This window comes from Silurus aristotelis, assembly GCF_946808225.1.
Source record: "Silurus aristotelis genome assembly, chromosome: 3".
In the NCBI taxonomy this organism is placed as follows: Eukaryota; Metazoa; Chordata; class Actinopteri; order Siluriformes; family Siluridae; genus Silurus; species Silurus aristotelis.
Window position 1 is genome coordinate 14574363 of NC_139576.1, and position 19230 is coordinate 14593592.

General features: G+C 38.8%; 2 protein-coding genes across 3 annotated transcripts in view; both read left to right on the top strand.

Moving 5' to 3' along the window:
* The window catches only part of nalf1b (NALCN channel auxiliary factor 1b), a 113573-nt gene extending 105617 nt beyond the window's left edge, over nt 1-7956 (top strand). Inside the window, exons 2-3 of the mRNA XM_083535896.1 lie at nt 2349-2520; nt 3563-7956. Coding sequence (XP_083392022.1) covers nt 2349-2520; nt 3563-3843 — 453 coding nt within the window. The 3' untranslated portion in view covers nt 3844-7956. The remainder of the gene's footprint in view (nt 1-2348; nt 2521-3562) is intronic.
* Nucleotides 7957-13038: 5082 nt separating this feature from the next.
* Nucleotides 13039-18902, top strand: abhd13 (abhydrolase domain containing 13). Of its 2 annotated transcripts, XM_083535899.1 has the most exons (3): nt 14236-14970; nt 15073-15294; nt 15597-18902. In XM_083535899.1, exon 3 carries the CDS (start codon nt 16948-16950, stop codon nt 17959-17961), a length of 1014 nt encoding a protein of 337 aa, XP_083392025.1. In that variant the 5' UTR covers nt 14236-14970; nt 15073-15294; nt 15597-16947; the 3' UTR covers nt 17962-18902. The 2 variants fall into 2 exon arrangements, with proteins under 2 accessions (XP_083392024.1, XP_083392025.1); XM_083535898.1 differs by lacking the exons at nt 14236-14970; nt 15073-15294 and adding an exon at nt 13039-13203 and having other exon boundaries at nt 16901-18902.
* Nucleotides 18903-19230: the final 328 nt, after the last annotated feature.

Below are 19230 nucleotides of genomic sequence, written 5' to 3' on the forward strand. Positions count from 1 at the left end.
CATGGTTGGTGCCAAAACAGATTGGTGCCTTTACCAAAACAGACTGGAAAATATTAGAATAATTACACTACATGCAGCCCCCCAACCCCCTAATTTGCAGCACCCCTGTTATACTTCATACCCTGTTTTTGCCATTACAATTTGTTCACTGGACCTCACAGGCCTAGCTCAAACATGTTCCAGCATGACAGTGCCCTTGAGCACAAAGCAAGGTTTGTCAAAAAAATCTTAGATGACTTGAACAATGTCCTGACCTCAATTCTATTGAACACCTTTGGGATAAACTGGAACGCTGACTGCATGCCAGGCCTTCTCGACTGACATCAGTGCCTAACCTCACTAATGTTTTTGTGCTTGAAAGAGCCAAAGCAGCACTGTAAAAAATGGGGAATGCTTTTCCAGAAGAGGAACAACAAAAAGGGACCAACTCAATTTTAATGCCATGTCTAGAATAGAATGTTTAACCAGGCTATACCAGGAAAGATGGGCAGGTGTCCACATAACTTCGGCCTCACATTCATATGTATTTGTTGAACAGGATGCTCAGTTAAAACCCCCCAACTAATATAATAGCTTCAACTGCAGATGTTTTTACTAGATTTTGAAGCGTGGCTGTGAGCATTTGCCCATTCAGCCACAATAGCATTAATGAGATCAGGCACTGCTGTTAGGCAAAAAGATCCGGTATACAGTCTGGATTCCAGTTCATCCCAAACAGTTTTAGTGGCATTGAGGTCAAGGATCTGTGCAGATTACTTGAGTTTTCCTATTCCAACCTTGTTTTTACAAACCTCACATTGCGCAGAGAGGAATTGTCATTCTAGAACCGGCTTAGTAAACATATGTCCAGGGAAGGGAAATTGTAATTCTACAACATGAAAGACATTCTAAATAATTGTGTGCTGGTAACAGTTTGGAGAAATCCCGTATGTGTCCAGAAAGCTTTGGCCATAAAATGTGCATCATTCCCAGCTTTACTTTTTCATACCACTTTTCCATATGTTTAATACCTTTTCTTACAGCCGTTATTATTATAAAACGATCAGCATTAGGATGTTTATTAGCAGGAAATTATATTGTGAGCTAACCCAAAACAGGTGTCTCTTTATCTGCTGGTATATCTGGTTTGTATATCAATCTATAGCATATTTAGCATCTTAACAGTCTTTTATTGGTGAACTGACACAGACAAGTAAAGATGATGTCATGTGTTGTATAGCTATAAATGATGACTGCTATAAAAGAAGACATTCTCAAGCTTAAACTACAAAGTGTCTTTAGTGCAATATTGCACATTCATGAGGCCTTTTAATGCTTGCCAGGATATCAGAATGGGCTCCAAGGAAAATGTATCAGAGTATTTCTTTTGTTTCAGTGTCAACACTGAAGACGATAATTGCACATACAGTACAGAGATCAATGCTCAAGAAATCCCGAACAAGCGATTTTAATCTAAACACTCTTTAATTATTTATTACATGTGTATACATATTGTACTATGTAACATGAAATGTGACTTTTGCTAAGCCATGGCTTTTCACAACTGAGAGCTTTCAGCATAACCTTCAGCATTGCTTTTATAAAGAGAGACGACTTCACCAGTTTGGTCTCGGATGGTTTGATGATTGACAGCCTGCTTGAAGTAGCATTGTGCAATTTGTTTTTTGATACCTCTACAGTGGTTCTGACAAATGGAAAATTATTCAGAGCTGTGGGACTACTGTATTAGCAATCAAAACTGAGGACATACTATATGGAGATGGGATGGAGTGATGCAGTTATGATTAACTCTGGGAAGAGAAAAAGTAACATAAAATCTTTTTGATGCCTAAATTTATGTGCAGCAGAAATTTCTGGTGTATTGCGGTTAAGTGAATGAAAAAGTAGGTCTGTAGTGAAAGAACAGTAAATGGTGGAGAAGAGTAAAATAAACGTACTCTCTATGGACAAAGGTTTGTGAACATCCCATTTCAAATTTAGTATCCTTGTGCTGTAATAACAACCTTCACTCTTCTTATAAGATGTTCAACTAGATTTTGGAGTGTGACTGTAGAGAGTTGTGTTCACTCAGCCAACATAATGCAACCACATCCAAAGACATCCTGTTCAACTGTGTGCCTCAAACGTTGTGGTAACAGTTTAGAGAAAAATGACATATGGCTGGAAATGTCAGGTGTAACGATTCTTTTGTCTTTATAGTGTATGTGTGGCAGGGGAGGAATGGGGTTGCCATAATACTAGGGCAAGAACTTCTATCTGTTTTCACTGTATCAGTGATTTGTAATCGATTTCAGTGGGACCTTGCTAACCATGCTCTTTCTTTCTCTGGCCTTCTTTGCATTTTTCAGACTGTCTACAAACACTGGCTGTGTTTCCAGTACTTCCAGACCACACAGATACACTGCAGCAACAGGATCCCATGCAGACAGTACTGCCTGGAGGTCCAGCAGAGGTGTCCCTTCATATTGCCTGATAATGACGAGTTAATTTATGGTGGAAGCCCTAGTTTTATATGCACAGGTAGGAATATACACAGATATCTGTCTCTCTCTAATGTTTGCTTCGTTGCATGCAGTGCAGTAAGATCTGTGTGATTAATTCTCTAATTGTAGCAAAGTTTGTTTGCAATGCCACCTACTGGTCACACATAGAGGCGCTTGAATTGTATTTTCCTCACTTTACATTTCCCTGTGAAGAGACAAAACATTCTTTTTTTAGCTCTTAAACCGAACGTGTTAAACATTGATGTTAGTCGTATATAAGCTGCATGGTGGAAGCAATTTGCATGCGCATCCCAATTGGTATTCAGTATCTTCAGTGATTTAAAATCTCCACTTTCCAACAAATTCCAATAACATTACGCTTGCATTAAGTTGGATAGCATTTAGCTCCCCACCTAAAAATGACACATTCATTCAGATGTTGATGCTGCAAGAGTATGCAGAACATTTTGGGTTTTATCTTCCAGCAAAAAAAAAAAAAAAAACAGGTTTCACCCAAGGACCTTCGAAGTGCAGGTTTGATGCAACAGCTAGAAGCCTGGCATTTTTTTTTGTAATATACATTTATCTTGTAATTCATAATTTTGTCCAATACTTTTACTTTAGCTTTTTCTAAAAAAAAAAAAAAAAAAATGCTAAATAAATTATGACAACTCATACAGAAGTACTAGCATGTTCAGATTTTTCTTTGTTTCAGAGGATTCTTATTACAGTTACTGCTAACTGGATTTGTTTTTATTGAATTAGAAATAAAGTTTTTTTTTTTAATACATACTGTATTTAAAGAGACTACTGTATATTTGTTACAATACTCATTATATACAACATGGATTTAAAATGTGTGTAAGAATCCTATTCAAACTTTTACTTTACTTTTTGAATGCTCATACAAAATATTGAATAATAACAGGCATTCTTTTCACACGCTGTAGCTATGTTTCAATGAACAATACCTAATATTCCCACTTATTATGCTATTCACTAACTGGTTTGTCTAAAATTTGTTACTGATCCTCCTGTACAGTGCATCGTCTATACTAATGTGTTGCTGTGTCTCTCAGGGCTAATGGAAGACAGCCCTTCAGACGTAGAAGCAGAGTGCTGTGACGTACGATGGGACAGCAAGTCTGACAACAGCTCCAAAGAGACTTTCAAAAGAACTCACCCGTCATGCCAGCACGGGACGTCTCTGAGCTCGTCAGCAAACTCCAGACTGTGCAACAGCAGGCTCAAACTCTGCCTGCTTGTCCTGGTCCTGCTCCATACTGTGGCCACAATCACAGCCTCCCACAACCTCAGCACCATATCCTCCCTGGAGGAGAACTCCACCAACGAGGAGTGACGAAGCAGACGATCATTACATCCAACAATCGTCTGTACTCGGTCCAGCTCGGATTGACTGCAGTGCATTCTGAGACTCCTAATGCAGGACGGGATTACTGTGGACATGCAATCAAACAAAGCAAACAAACTGACATATCTAGACAGGACGTATGAACGTTAAAGAACACTGGACAAACTTTAATCCAATGTCATGAACAAGGGACAACACCACAGCCTTTTGTTGAAAGAGACCTCTCTAGGGTGGAGTTCTCTCGCACCATATTTTTTACACTGTGTCAAATGGTTTGGATTTTCAGTTGCACTAGACGACTACAGGATCTCTTCATGTTCTCGTTTACTTTTCATTACTGGTCTTTGTGCAGGAAAGGATGGGACATGTGGATGGCTTACGTGTATATTATCAAATTGAAAGGATGAGTGTGTGCATGTGTGTGTGTATGTGTGCATTATCTGTGCCCAACCATATGCTTCATATATGCTGCTCTGTCCATCACAAAGATTACTATGGAGCCTAGAGAAAAACGAAAGTCGTAAAGTAGAAATCTACTGAATTTAATGTCCAAATCAAAACCCAGCATTTTGATTCGCTAATTGATTCTTCCTTACTAAAGCTGACTGGTCAAACAATAGTTTTCTTCTTCTTCATACAGTAGTTCCTTCTGTCCCAATGCCATTGCAATGTCATTGGGACAGAAGGAGGTTGTGAGGCTTCAGTTATGTGTGCAATATACAGAAAAGTTATTGACTGGAAGTAGAAGTGCTTTCTAAGAATATTATATTAATAATAATAACAATAATAATATTAATAATAACAGAACAATGGTAGTCTTTGAGATATAATTCAATACCATGATGAATGTTTCCTCTTTTCTATTTCCAATCAACATGCACAAAAGCAAACACTCCCTAAGCCTGCTTTCTTTCCTGCCCTTAGTAGGATATTTCTATAGATATTTTCTTTATTCGGTAGCTGCATGTTATTACTAAATAGACAACAGTTTTATTAATAAACCCAAATGATATGAAGACGTTCAGAGCGCAATGTATTTTAAACAGATTCTCAGATGAAACGATGCCTGATTTTATTTGGATTATGGACATAGCCAGAAAGAACATAAGAGTCAAAAAAATATACCCATTGCTTTGCTGAATCTCTCATATCTTCCACAGTAAAGGGCTTTTTCCATTGTTTACACATGCACACATTCACACACTTTTGCAATTCTTGCTTGTAGAGAGTAATATGGCTTGGACTGCTCAGTTGCAAATTCTTTTAATTTTTTATTTTAGAATAGATATGTATTAATAAAACACTATATATAGATATATTTGTTGCTGAATCGATGTGACGAGCAGCCATAAAGTCACACAGCTCCCTATGGCCAGGTCCTTTATGAGTGACCCAAAGATATGAGAGTTGTTGTTTTTTTTTTTTTTTGTCTTTTCTTTTTTTTTTGACTGACTGAGCAGGAGCAGGGGAGGAGATGCTAAGGGCTGATTTCCTGTACCCCCCACCCCCTTTTATACAGTTTTACTCTAGAAAATATGAGCTACATTCATATTCATAGTGGCTCAGAGACACAATAATGATTAGCATTTTAAGAGCATGAGTGTTCAGATTTGTTCTTCATGATTGACCTGAGTCACAGTAGATAGCTTGTTCTCCAAACAGCATTCTTAGGCCAGCGGCAGAGACAGGGTCAGTAACTTCTGTTGATCTATTCTGTTGTTACAACCCATATCATTCAGATTGAAAAATATAACTAACTAGCATTGACTTCTTTTATAGACTTTTTATAAATCTATTGATTTGAGATTTCTGGGGTTCCTCTGTTTTAGGAAAAAGCATGGCCATAAACTACTGATGTTCTGAAATCATTTACCAAATTTAAGAGCTTGTTTCTCTTCTCATATATACCACACCTTCATAAAATCTTTTTTTTTTTTTTTTTGTCTTATTCATTTTACAGGAAACTAAGTATGGTAGATCAGGAAGCTCAAATATTTGGCCTCTGTAGCCCCTCTGCAAAATTGTAAGAAATACTGAATATTTGATTTTGGGTTTGCAACTAAGATTTGCAAACTGTAGTTATATTACCTGATATATTTTTTGGATATTGAATCAGTTGTGCATTTATCAGATAAATTAAATTATTAAATTAGTAAAACTACAACCTTCACTTTCTTTCTAACAAATGTTACTTTGTTCTTTTATTTCACAAACATAGTAAGATGTCAAATAAAAGGAATTATATTAAATAAAATTGGATAGTATAATAATGGTATATTACCATTAGAATACAGAAATGCATTTTATTAGCAACAAAACCTCTGGGTGAGTTACTGTGGGAATGTAAATCGAAATAGAAAATGTCAAGTAATTCTTGAAAACACTCTCAATTTTCAGTTCCCAAATATTTAAAGAAACTGAGAATAATTAAAACTAAAATAAATATGGGTAAGAAATGTACTGGATCTTTCAGGTGTCCCTGTGAGGCATGGCTTTGGTACAGCAATGATTTGTGTAATGAATAATTAAAAAAAGACCACAGAGAGATGGCTCTCCTGAGATCTTATTAGTGTACTCATAACACCGGAGCCTCTTTTGAGACCACCTGCTCTGGAGTGGCACAGAGAGAGAGAGAGAGAGTGAGAAGGAATTATTCACCCCATTCACCTCCTTTAGACACACGCAGCAGATACACAATAATCCACAAATAAACAGTTCCATCCCTTCCATCTGGACCTGTAAGGAGAAAGGAGAAGGAGTATGATAGAACAAGAAGTAAAAAGACTGGTGAGACTAAAATACAAACAATGTAAGGAAAGAAAGCCATAGCCAAAAAAATAAAAAATTGAAAGAGACAATGTGTGGGAAATGACCAATGCTCCAATTTAGTTTGAGTGTTTAAAAACTCAGCAGCATGAGCTTACATGAGTTTCACCAAACACATGAATTTACAATAATGAATGTGTGCTGTCACATGCCCTCTTCTGGATCCATTCACCTATTCTGTGTGTACATCGAAAATCAGGAAGAAATTTGCAAAACCACAGGTCTGCAATGTTACTGTATAGGTGATATCATTCAGCCTAACTTTATTGCGCACTGATGTGAATGAGAAATTGCCAGCTAATGTCAGCACTTCCCATGTCACACAACATCAGCATACCAAATCTGTGAATGAAACCGTTGTATCTGCAGGTAGCTAAAATTATTCTGAATCTCCTTGTACCATTTCACATTTTGTGTGTGTGTATGTTTGTGTGGGTTCAGCTACTGTGCCTCGGTGGCCCACAAAAATGAATGAAACAGATGCCTGGTATTATTGCTCAATATCACCAAACCTACAAATAAGATGTATTTTATGCTTGCACACATACAGTATGTTTTCATTTTCAGCTATAGATACAATCGTGTAAGTATTTGCCCATGAAACATTTTCACTTAGCAAGCAGAAATACTTTTTTCTTTCTTTCTCCTTCTCTCTTTCTTGCTCTCTCTCTATCCTGTGGACCTATGCAGCCCTGAACCTCAGTCGTTTTTCTGTTGTAAATATGTTATAAGAATGCTTATTTATGTGTGGTTCTGTTTCCTTGCGCGGAGGTTTCCTTGCATTCTGAGTTTGTGTCCTTTTTTATTCCTCTTTTGGAAGTGTCTGATTTTCTATTTTTATTTTGTATTTTTTTTGTTTGTTTCAACTGAGAATTATTCTGAGTGGTGTGGTTTAACCATAAGGACTATCCTCTGAATCGCAACCTCGGCACCTGAAGGCTGTGATTAAAAAAAAAAGTTAAAAAAAAAAAGTAAACAAAAGTGAAACAACACAAAAAGTATAAAAAAGTTAAAAGGCATATAGAGGTTAAAAAGGCATATAGAGATAACATTAAGAATATGATTATTTAAAGAAAAGGATTATTATATTACCGGTATATTGTAATAATATAGATTATTTAGTTCAGCAACTTCTTTAATTTTTTACAAACAACTTTGAAGAATTATTTATAAAACAAACACACAGTTCATGATCTTTTCAAAAGTATGAAAACTACTACTAAAATGGTTAAAAATGTGTTCTGATGAAAATAAATACAGAGCTGTAATCTGTTAGTTTGTGTGTTGTCGTTATGATTTGAACTTAAAAGATTTTATAGCACCCCCATTCTTAACCAAATGAATGACATTGGTGAAATGTGATAGGTATTTTAATTTTAAACAAACCTGCATAGATTTATCAGAAATGTAACACAGTGATGAATTTTATATATATAGTATCTCACAAAAGTGAGTACACCCATCAAATTACAGAAACCATTATATTATATGTTTTTAAGGGACAATACGATAGAAATGAATCTTGGATATATTTTACAGTAGTCAATGTGTGGCTTGTATAGCAGTGCAGATTTACTGTCCTCAAAAAATAACTCAACATTCAGCCATTAATGTCAAAATAGCTGGCAACAAAAATGAGTACACCCTAAGGGAACATGTGAAAACTGTGTCAATATTTGTTTGAGCACCAGTGTTATCTAGCACTGCCTTAATCCAAACAAATTTATCTTAGTCTCATCAGACCACAGGACATGGTTTCAGTAATTCTTGAACTGTTTGCAGGATTTCTTGTGAGCCAGATTTAGAAAAGGCTTCCTTCTGGGATGACGGCCATGCAAAACGACTTGTTGCAGTGGGTCTGAGTATGTGTCTAAACACTGACAAGTGAAAGTTCTGCTTCTGCAACCTCTAAATCAATCCTGGCTGCACTCATGCGTCTGTGTTTGGAAACCTGTTTTTGCATCTGATGCACAGCATGAGGACTCAACTTCTTTGATCATCTCCTTGCGAGGCCTGTTCCAATCTTGAAAAACCTCTGTATGACCCTGGCCACTGTACTGTTACTCAGTATCAGGGTGATACCGATCTTCTTATAGGCCATCTTTGTAGAGATCAATAATTCGAATGATCAAATCCACAGAGATTCTTTGCCATGATGTGCCATGTTGAACATCCAGTGGTCAGTATTAGAGAATTGTACTCAAAGCACCAAGTATTTTTAAATGCTCCAATTCAAGATACACAAATGTGTATGGTCCTGTAAAGCAGACAAAAACATGACTCACTTTTGTACTCACTTTTGTTGCCAGCTATTTAGAAAATAATGGTTATTTTCAGAGGACAGAAAATCTGTACTGCTATACAAGCTGCACATTAAATACTCTAAATATCCAGTTTTCATTATGTTGAAACCATCTCAATCTCACCTCCCTCACCTTGTCTCCTAAACGTCCTACATGCGCTGTCCCTCTAATAAACTCATTTCTGATCCTGTCCATTGATGTCACTCCCAACGAAAACCTCACAGTAACTTTGCTACCTTCAGCTCCACCTCCTGTCTTTTACTCAATGCCACTGTCTCTAAACCATACAACAAAGCAGGTCTTAGCACAGTCCTATAAACTTTTCCTTTCACTCTCGCAGATACTCTTCTATCACAAATCACTCCTGTCACTCTTCTCCACCCACTTCACCCTGCCTGCACTCTTTTCTTCTCTTACTTCTCTTACACACTCTACATTACTTTGCACTGTTGACCCCAGGTATCTGAACTCCTCCACCTTCTCCACCTCTTCTCCCTGCATCCGCACCACTCCACTTCCCTCCCTCTCATTCACACACATGTACTTTGTCTTACTCCTACTGACTTTCATTCCCCTTCTCTCTAGTGCATACCTCCACCCCTCCAGGCTCTTCTCAACCTGCTCCCTACTCTCACCACAAATCACAATATTATCCGCAAACATCATAGTCAATGGAGACTCCTGTCTGACCTCGTCCGTCAACCTGTCCATCACCACTGCAAACAGGAAAGGGCTCAGAGCTGATCCTTGATGCAGTCTAACCTCCACCTTGAACCACTCTGTCGTTCCTACTGCACACTTCACTGCTGTCACACTGTCCTCATACATATCCTGCACCCCCCTTACATACCTCTCTGACACACCTGACTTTCTCATACAATACCACAACTCCTGTCTCGGCACTCTGTCGTACGCTTTTTGTAAATCCACAAACAATGCAACTCCTTCTGACCTTCTCTATACTTCTCCATCAAAATTCTCGAAGCAAATAATGCGTCTGTGGTGCTCTTCCTCAGTATGAAACCATACTGCTGCTCACAGATGGTCACCTCTTCTCTCAGCCTGGCTTTCACTACTCTTTCCCATAACTTCATGGTGTGACTGATCAACTTTATTCACCTGTAGTTACTGCAGGTCTGCACATCTTCCTTATTCTTAAAAACCAGCACACTCCTTTTCCATTCCTTGGGCATCCTCTCACCATCCTTTTAAACAATCTTGTTAAAAACTCCACTGCCATCTCTCCTAAACATCTCCATGCTTCTACCGGTCCAACTGGTCCAACCGACTTTCCACTCTTCATCCTCCTAATTGCTGCTCTCACTTTCTTCTTACTGATCCTATCCACTTCCTGCTTCACCATCTTCACACCATTTAACCACCATCTCTCTCTCTCATTTTCCTTGTTCATTAGCTGCTCAAAATACTCCCTCCATCTTCTCAACACACTCTCCTCACTAGTCAACACATTTCCATCTCCATCCTTTATTGCTCTAACTTGCAGCACATCCTTCCCAGCTCAGTCCCTCTGCCTGTCCAATCGGTACAAATCCTTTTCTCCTTTTTTAGTGTCCAACTTCTCAAACAGCTCCTCATATGTCTTTTCCTTGGCTTTCGACACATCCCTCTTCACCTGCTGCCGCATCTCCTTGCACTCCTGCCTACTTCTCTCATCGCTCTGTCGATCCCAATTCTGTTTTGCCAACCCCTTTCTCCTTATGCTGCCCTGCACTTCCTCATTCCTCCACTATGTCTTTTTGTCTTTCTTTCTATTTCCAGATGTCACACCAAGTAGTTACCCAATCATCCAGCACCTCTTCACCACCACCTAGCCCCTGTCTGACCTCTTCCCTGAACCGCATACTTCCTCCTTCAGTTTCCACCATCTTATTCTTCTTTCAGTCCTCACTCTCCTCCTCTTCTTCTTCACCTCCAAAACCATCCTACAGACCATCATTCAATGCTGTCCAGCTAGACTGTCCCCTGCCAACACCTTACAGTCTCCAATCTCCTTCAATTTGCAGCTCCCTATCAGAAACTCTATTCACCTTTACTAAACTCTTACACTCTTACTAAACTCTTCTTTCAGAATCACCCCTACACAATTTCTCTTTCCATCCACACCATGATATAACAGTTTAAACCCACCTTCATTTTTTCTGGCCTTACTCCCTTTCCACTTGGTCACCTGAACACACAACATATCTATCTTTCTCCTTTCCATCATATCAGCTACCTCTCTCCCTTTACTAATCATAGTACCAACATTTAAAGTACCAACCCGAACCTCCACCCTCCTACACTTCTCCTTTTCCTTTGTAGTCGTCTTCCTCCTCTCCTGAACAAATTCATTTTAAAATTTAGTGAAAGCCTTTCCAGAGGAATCAATAATGTGATGTTCGAAACACATATGAGCGTGATGATCAGTTGCCTACATTTGTCCATATAGTTTCTCTCTCTCTCTCTCTCTCTCTCTCTCTCTCTCTCTCTCTCTCTCTCTCTGCATCATACACTTTTTTTTTCGAAATAATAGGACACTAAGAAAGTAGAAAGGGCTAAAGAAAGGTCTTTAAGTGTTTCTTACTGCCCCTAGTGGTTAGGAATGTGCAACATAAAAAATGCAGCAAATGCATGGATATAATGGATGCAATAAATTGAAAACATCCCATTAACAGCTTTCAAAGTGGATATGTGATCAATCAGTGTTCGGGGGTAAAATCAATTCAACATCCAATCAATACTAGTCAATCAGATTTATTTAGAAGGTTGCTTTTTATATATATTGTCTATCTGTGGTTTTCAGTGGAGGTAAATCTCTTGGCACTGGACACTATAATATTATGTTCTATTTACATTTGACAAGTAACCCTTTACAGATTTTAAGTATAACTTAAAAGTATTGGAGAAACAAAAGAGGGAGGTTTCAAGAACACCTTCACTCTGGCAACATGTTCATCACAAAATAAAATTACTAACATTTTATGTAACATCCAAACATTAGAATCAGATTATCAGAATCAGGTTTATTGGCCAAGTGTGTTGACACACAAAAGGTGTTTGGTTCCAGCTGTTGGTGACTCTCAAAAGTACAGCTATAAATAACACTATATGTTTAGTTTATAGACAAACTATAACTGAGATGGGAAGTAATGAAGACAAATACTTGTTTTTTGTGTATTAAAGAAGATTTTTCTGGTATCAGTACTTCACTATTTATTTTTCGACAACTTTTTACATTTTTACACAAATATCTGTACTACTTCTTACATTTTCAAAACAGGCTCATTAGTTTAAATCTATTTGGTGCTGCTGATATTTTTGCGTGACATTTTCAGCCCATCAACCTGTTTCCTGTCATTGCGCCACTTTTTCACTCTACCACTGGTGAATCATGTCCTGGCTCTCACACACCACAGATGTAGACTAGTTTATGAAGCTAACAATGAGCAGGCAGAAGGCTAAAAGAGGTTTAGGTGTTACATGGATGAGACAGAGGGAGTCAGTGATGTAAACATGACTGAGAACATTCCTGATCACCTGATCATCATCATCATCATCATATTTGCTATGCTTGTGTTCTATATGGTGGCTGTTCAGCCTGGATACATTCATTAGGTAACAACATTTTAAATTATTTTATATTAATGCATTCATATAACGTGAGGTCCAGTTACCAGCGGGACACTAAAACAGGTAGTAGTAACGGCTACTTTTTCCTGAAGTACATGTCAGAGCCCAAACTTCTTTACTTTAACTTGAGTAAAAAAGTATAGACACTACTTCAACTTTTACCAGTCTTTTAAAACATAATTATCTGCACTTCTGCTTAAATGAACTATGTGTGTACTTTAAACTATAAAGACAATAAGAGGCAAAACAGATTAAATAAGAACAGAGTAATATACAGAGTATATAAAAGATCAGATCATGTAAATAAAGTGTGTGTATAGTATTGCAAATAATGCAATATTGAAACATACAACTATTACATGCGCATGTGTTCATTTATTGATATAAATCCCTCGATCCGGAATGTTTGTGCTGACGCTGAATATTTCCGCTCGGACCGATTACGATGTTACACACTGAAAAAGCGGTCTGACTGGTGTGCTAGCCAGTAAAGGCTCCTGGGTGGAATGGATAAACGTGTGCATTTGGCACACAAAACACACCATTTTCTTTACTGGTTGAAGATGTACCTTTGAGGAGTGTGACCTATGTAAGTATACGCATCTAACCGTACCGCTTGTCGTTAACCGCGTTAGTTTGGGTGATAAACATTGCGCTAACAACAGGTTTGTTGCTAGCTGACGGTTAGCATGACAGCAGCAATCAAGCTTGTCTGAGTGCACCTGGGGGTAATTACACGCCGTGTGTTTGCTGAGTTCGGTGAGCTCTGTTGCTAACCGCATTAATGCGACTGATGAAATAGGGTTCGTTTTCTGTTTTTACTGCTGTTACTGCTATTAGCCGCAAACGTTAATTACAGTTACCGTGACGCGTCTATTAGAGGTTTGTTGATTAGGTAATGAGGGGAAATAGCAGGGCTTTGACGGGACATATCGTGTTTCCATCTACACCACCGAGCAATTGTCTTCGCTTCTTAGTCTGCAGCTAGCAAACATTATGAGAGAGGTGTAGCCAGGTGTCCACTCCTTCCTTTTCAGCCTGCTGTCTTCCCCTCACGTGATTCTTCGAACCCTCTGAGCCACTAGACATTAATAAAGTAAGTGGAATGGACTTGCAAATAAAGACGTCACATTTTTTTCTATTTGCACACCTTCATTACCGTCAACTGAACTGTACTCACTGTAAACAGCTGCTACAATGGCTTAGGACTATATTTGTTATGGACAGTACAGGGCTGTTCCCAGTTCATTTTTATTCTAAGTCAAGTTTATTTCTATAGCCCTTATTACAACAGACATTGTCACAAAGCATCTTTACATAATTTTAAGAGTTAAGGTGAATGGTGTGCATTAATCCCTGATAAGCAGCCATGGTGACTGTGGCAAGGAAAAACTGTTATGAGGAAAAAATGAGAGGAACCAGACTCAAAAGGGGAACCCATCCACATTTGGTTGATATCAAGAGTGTGATTCTAGTCTTTAAACAATACAGAACACTGGAGAGTGAGAACTAACATCAGCACTAAAATGTAAGATTATGATTTATGTTCTTTCTACAGTCTTTTACAGTAATTTGTGGTTATAAAACTAGGAGCTACTGAGCAACTTATAAAATAGCTTAACATTTGCGATCATCACAGATCCAACACCAGCTTCTCCATGCCAGAGCCTTTAAACACTTAGAGTTCCAGTGTAGTGGGATCCAATTGGCACTGGTACATCTCTAGGTGGTTCAGGATGTTTGCGGGGTCGGCATCTACCTCTTTAAATGTCCACAATCTTCATGAGGTGGGACGTGACTGGGGCTGGAGCAACCTAAGGATGCCTCAGGATGGGGAGAGAAAGAATCAACTTATTTGTTAAATAAAAAAAAAATTATTCATTCATTCATTCATTTTCTCCCGCTTATCCGTAATTCGGGTCGCGGGGGCAGCAGTCTAAGCAGGCCCCCGCCCTCGACTGCTGCCCAATCCTCCTTACGGTCCCTCCTGCAGGTGGTGAGCCCACGGACAGGCGGCCCCACTTCACTGACGTCACGGACCTTGATATTTCCCTCGTAAAGGACCCCCGGAGCATTGAGGGTTAAGGGCCTTGCTCAAGGGCCCAAGAAAAAAAAAAAAAAAAAAACTTTAAACATGGAGATAATTCATGCAATTTCCTTTTTTCCTAATTCCTCTATTGAATGTAATTGTAATTACTATAAACAGGCTGCTACAGTGGCTTAGGTCTACACTTCTGCATTTTAGTTCTGCCCATCAGGGAACAGTTTACTGAACAGCACACCTTAATAATGATATAACTATTCTAAATGGACAATCAATGCCACCCAGATGAGGATGGGTTTACTGCCTCTTAAGGTTTCTTCCTCATACAATTTTGGGGAGTTTTTCTTGCCACTGGCACCCTTATTAGAAATGAACTTATAGGGATTATGTTTAAAATGTATATTTCTTACCTAGTTATCTTTGTAAAGCTGCTTTATGACAATGTTAATTGTTACAAATAAAATTGAATTGAATCCTGAAATCTCAGTGGAAAGCCGTGATGAGGTTTGCGAAAAACAAATAGGGTGCAACAGATTGCAGTTGATCTGTACGGATCACGACTCACGGTTCGGTACACGTGAACCACGGATCAATTGCTGAATTAAAAATTTTAGAATTTTTACTTGTGGAATAAACGTTTTTTAACGATCACAGAATGAAAGGGGTTTATATTTTTGATACTGCTTCTTTTTTTTTTTTTTTTTTTTTTTTTTTAAGTCGTTTTGTAACTACACAGAACAGTCTTGTGTACACGTAAACTGGACATGTTGATCAGTCAACAACAGCAGCTAGAGGAGGACCAGAAGTTATTGAAAAGCCTCCCGCATCATTCAAACCATATAATGGGAGCATTTTCCTGCTGTAACTTTTTTTGTAATAAATGGAAATCAAATTATATTTGTGTCTTCCACTTTTTTTGCTGATTCAAAAAATTAAAGGATGCTGTAGTGATTTGTGGTAGTGGTGAAACGTTGCACCACTATTTACAAATGTTATTATGTAAAGTATATATTAACAAATATAAAGTGAATTAGTCATGGCTCTGAACAGCAGCACCAACAGTCTTAACTAGAGGTCGGGCGGTAAATGTTTTTCCTCTGGCCGATGCAGATATTTAGAAATCAGGACAGCCAATTTATTATGCAGATTTTATAAAAAAAATTTCCTCTTTCATCTTATAAAATCGAATGGTTTATAAACAACACATGATTCAGGAAATTGCTTAAATTAAGCATTTATTAAACAACACACACCTCTCCAATTAGTGTACTTTTTACCAGGTTTTGGTCAAAGTGCTGATCTGTAGCCAAAACTACAGCTGGTTAAAGGCTCTCCAACGATACAGTTCCAAAAGGTTACTCGTTCTCTCCCCAAATGGTTTTCCCTTTCTGTCTTCAAAAATAGCATCATATTTAAGCAAAGAAATATATAAGGCTAGATAAACCTGAAGTATTTAAAACCCAGAACACGCCAAGCTGACGTTTGGCCTTAAGGGAATGTGGGTTGGCTTTAGCTTTTAATTTTTTACACCGTTTGCTTTAGACAGACGCGTCAGCCGTTTTTTTAGCTGATTCTACATGTCGAATCGGAGGTGGGGCTCGTCGGCGAGGAAGAGAACTCCGATTTGCTCTTTATCTTGCACAAGAATAAAGGCACACGCTTGTCATTCTTGAACTTGTCTTTGAAACTTAACAGACATAATTGCAAAAAGCTACAGGAATCCATAAGTAATGATTGTGGCAGGTGTAAACGCTGCTTCCTTTATATACTCACAGTTCTAGATTTTCTAGTTTCCCTGTTTGGAATGGGAATACAGACTACTGCCACCTGCTGGTATGGGAAAGTTATGCGTCTCACGCGAGCACAGGAATATGTGTGTGCGGTTTGGTGTATCCGATGCAACTGCCTAACAATCGGTCTAATTTGCAGCACAATCGGCCGATGCCGTTTTATTAAAAAATGGCAAAAATCAATCGATCGACCTCAAGTCATGGGTGTAATAAATGTAAATGAATTATTTGCTCTGCTTGTTTTTCACAAATGGCATAAAAGGACATTACAGTAAGATTAGTGTTTCTGGGGTTGAACTACTGGGTTTACATTGACCCAGCAGGGCATTACAACATATAATAAAATTAGGTGTGTGTGTGAGCAGTCATTATCATGAGACATTGTAATAATACGTTCCTCAACTTGAATAGTTTCTAATTTTTTATCCTTTGCCCTTCTGATTTGTCCCTAGATTACCTGTAGAGTGATATCAGAACATCTCCTATTGGACGTCTTGTCATGGAGAAGTCATGGAGGTTTTGGGGGATGCTGGAGCGATGCCTGCTAACTGCTGGCTCCTGGACTTGGGGAGTTTGTCGCATTTCATTGCTGGCTCTTATCCTTACCTTCCACCTATATGGAGGCATTTTGTTGCTGGGTCTCATCCTGGCCTCTGTGGCTGGGATCCTGTATAAGTTCCAGGATGTGCTCCTGTACTTTCCTGACCAGCCTTCTTCCTCACGCCTTTATGTTCCAATGCCTACTGGAATTCCAAATGAGAATGTGTATATACGCACTAAAGATGGTGTCCGGCTTAACCTGATTTTGCTGCGCTACACGGGTGAAAATCCTGCTCTAGTCCCCACCATCTTGTATTTTCACGGCAATGCAGGGAACATCGGACACCGGGTGCCCAACGCGCTGCTCATGCTTGTTAACCTAAAAGCTAACGTGGTTCTGGTAGACTACAGAGGTTACGGAAAAAGCGATGGCGAGCCAAGTGAAGATGGCCTCTACCAGGATGCTGAGGCCACACTGGACTATGTCATGTCACGACCTGACATTGACAAGACTAAAATCATATTGTTTGGTCGCTCTCTGGGAGGTGCAGTGGCCATCCGGTTGGCCTCAGTCAACCCACATCGCGTGGCCGCTATAATGGTGGAAAACACATTCTTGAGCATCCCACACATGGCAACCACGCTCTTCTCCTTCTTCCCCATGCGTTACCTGCCACTCTGGTGCTATAAGAACAAATTTCTGTCCTACAGGTACGTGGCATTGTGTCGCATGCCCTCGCTTTTCATTTCGGGCCTGTCGGACCAGCTTATCCCGCCTGTAATGATGAAGCAGCTCTACGAGCTGTCGCCTGCGCGGACTAAGCGCCTCGGCATCTTCCCCGAGGGAACGCACAACGATACCTGGCAGTGCCAGGGTTACTTTGCTGCTCTTGAGCAGTTTATGAAAGAGCTGCACAAGGGCCATGCGCAAGAGGAAGCATCCCAGGGCTCAACAAGTGTCACCATCATCTAGAAACTGCATCCACTCTGACTAATGTGGATCTGCTGTAATTGAATGTTCATTTTTATGCTCTTTAGCCCATTTCTCCCTCATTCCCTCAACTCCATTTCTAGCACTTAATTTTCAGTGATTATTATATTAAGGTTATGTGTGTGTGGATTATGAGGAGGATGCATTTTTAAATATCTTCAAAGCTTTCAGTTCAAATATGAATGCATGAATGATCTTCTATATTGTAATGTCTTCTTAGTCGCATTTTCACACACTCATTTGTACTGATTGTACAGGCCTTTTTATACAGAGACTTTACCATCCATGGTATACCAAATGATCATTCACTGGCACGTCCTATTGTAAAATAAAGATACTTGCCTTATAATGTCAGGCAAAGTGTTAAGTATTTTTGTCCCTGTTTTGATGCCGTGTGACTTGAATGTTTGAAACCAATCTTAAGAGCTAATACTTAAAAACCATACACTAGGCAATGGCAGAAAATGTGTCAGTGCTTATAGCTGGAACCAGTGTTGTGGGGGGTTTTTTGTGTTTTTTTTTTTTTCATTTTTATAATTTTTTTTTTTTTTAAGGCAAATCTGGAAACCTGTAACTTCAAAATCCTTCATTCTGTTGTGTTTTTAAAAGCCACAATTTTGCTCACTCATGGTTTTAGTGATTGAAGCCGAAAACGGACTCAGGAATTGCTGATATCCGCAAGAATCATTTCGGTTCCTGAGCTGCAGATGCACCGAGCGTAGTGCATACTCACTTCATCCAAAGGTGACTGTGAATTATTGTGTCTGATTGGAGGCTTTAAACAGTGTAAGCTTGTTTTTAGTATGTAGGAGTATGACAGTGTTGCGAGTACACCCCTTTAGTAAAATTGTAAATAAGATTGTTTAAGAGCACAGGTCTGTATGTGCTGCTGTACATGGTTTTAATAAATGCCTATACTCTGGTGATGTTGCAGAAATTCTTCTAGTTGTCCCACAAAGAAAATTGCTGTACTGCTCTACAAAGTCTTTGCCCTCCACGGGCTTGGAAAATAAATACATTAAGTAGCCTACTAGGCAAGCAAAAGCTCAAGTGTGCTGCTTAGATGTGTGTTTTGTTGCCGGGAAACTAGGATACAAAGTGGTAACATCATGTATTAATGATTGGTATAGTGATAACTTTTAAACCTTTAGGGCATCCAGGAAAGTATTCACAGTGCTTCAAATTTTTTATTAATTTATAAATTATGTTCCTTTACAAACAATACCCCATAATGACAATGTGGAAAAAAGT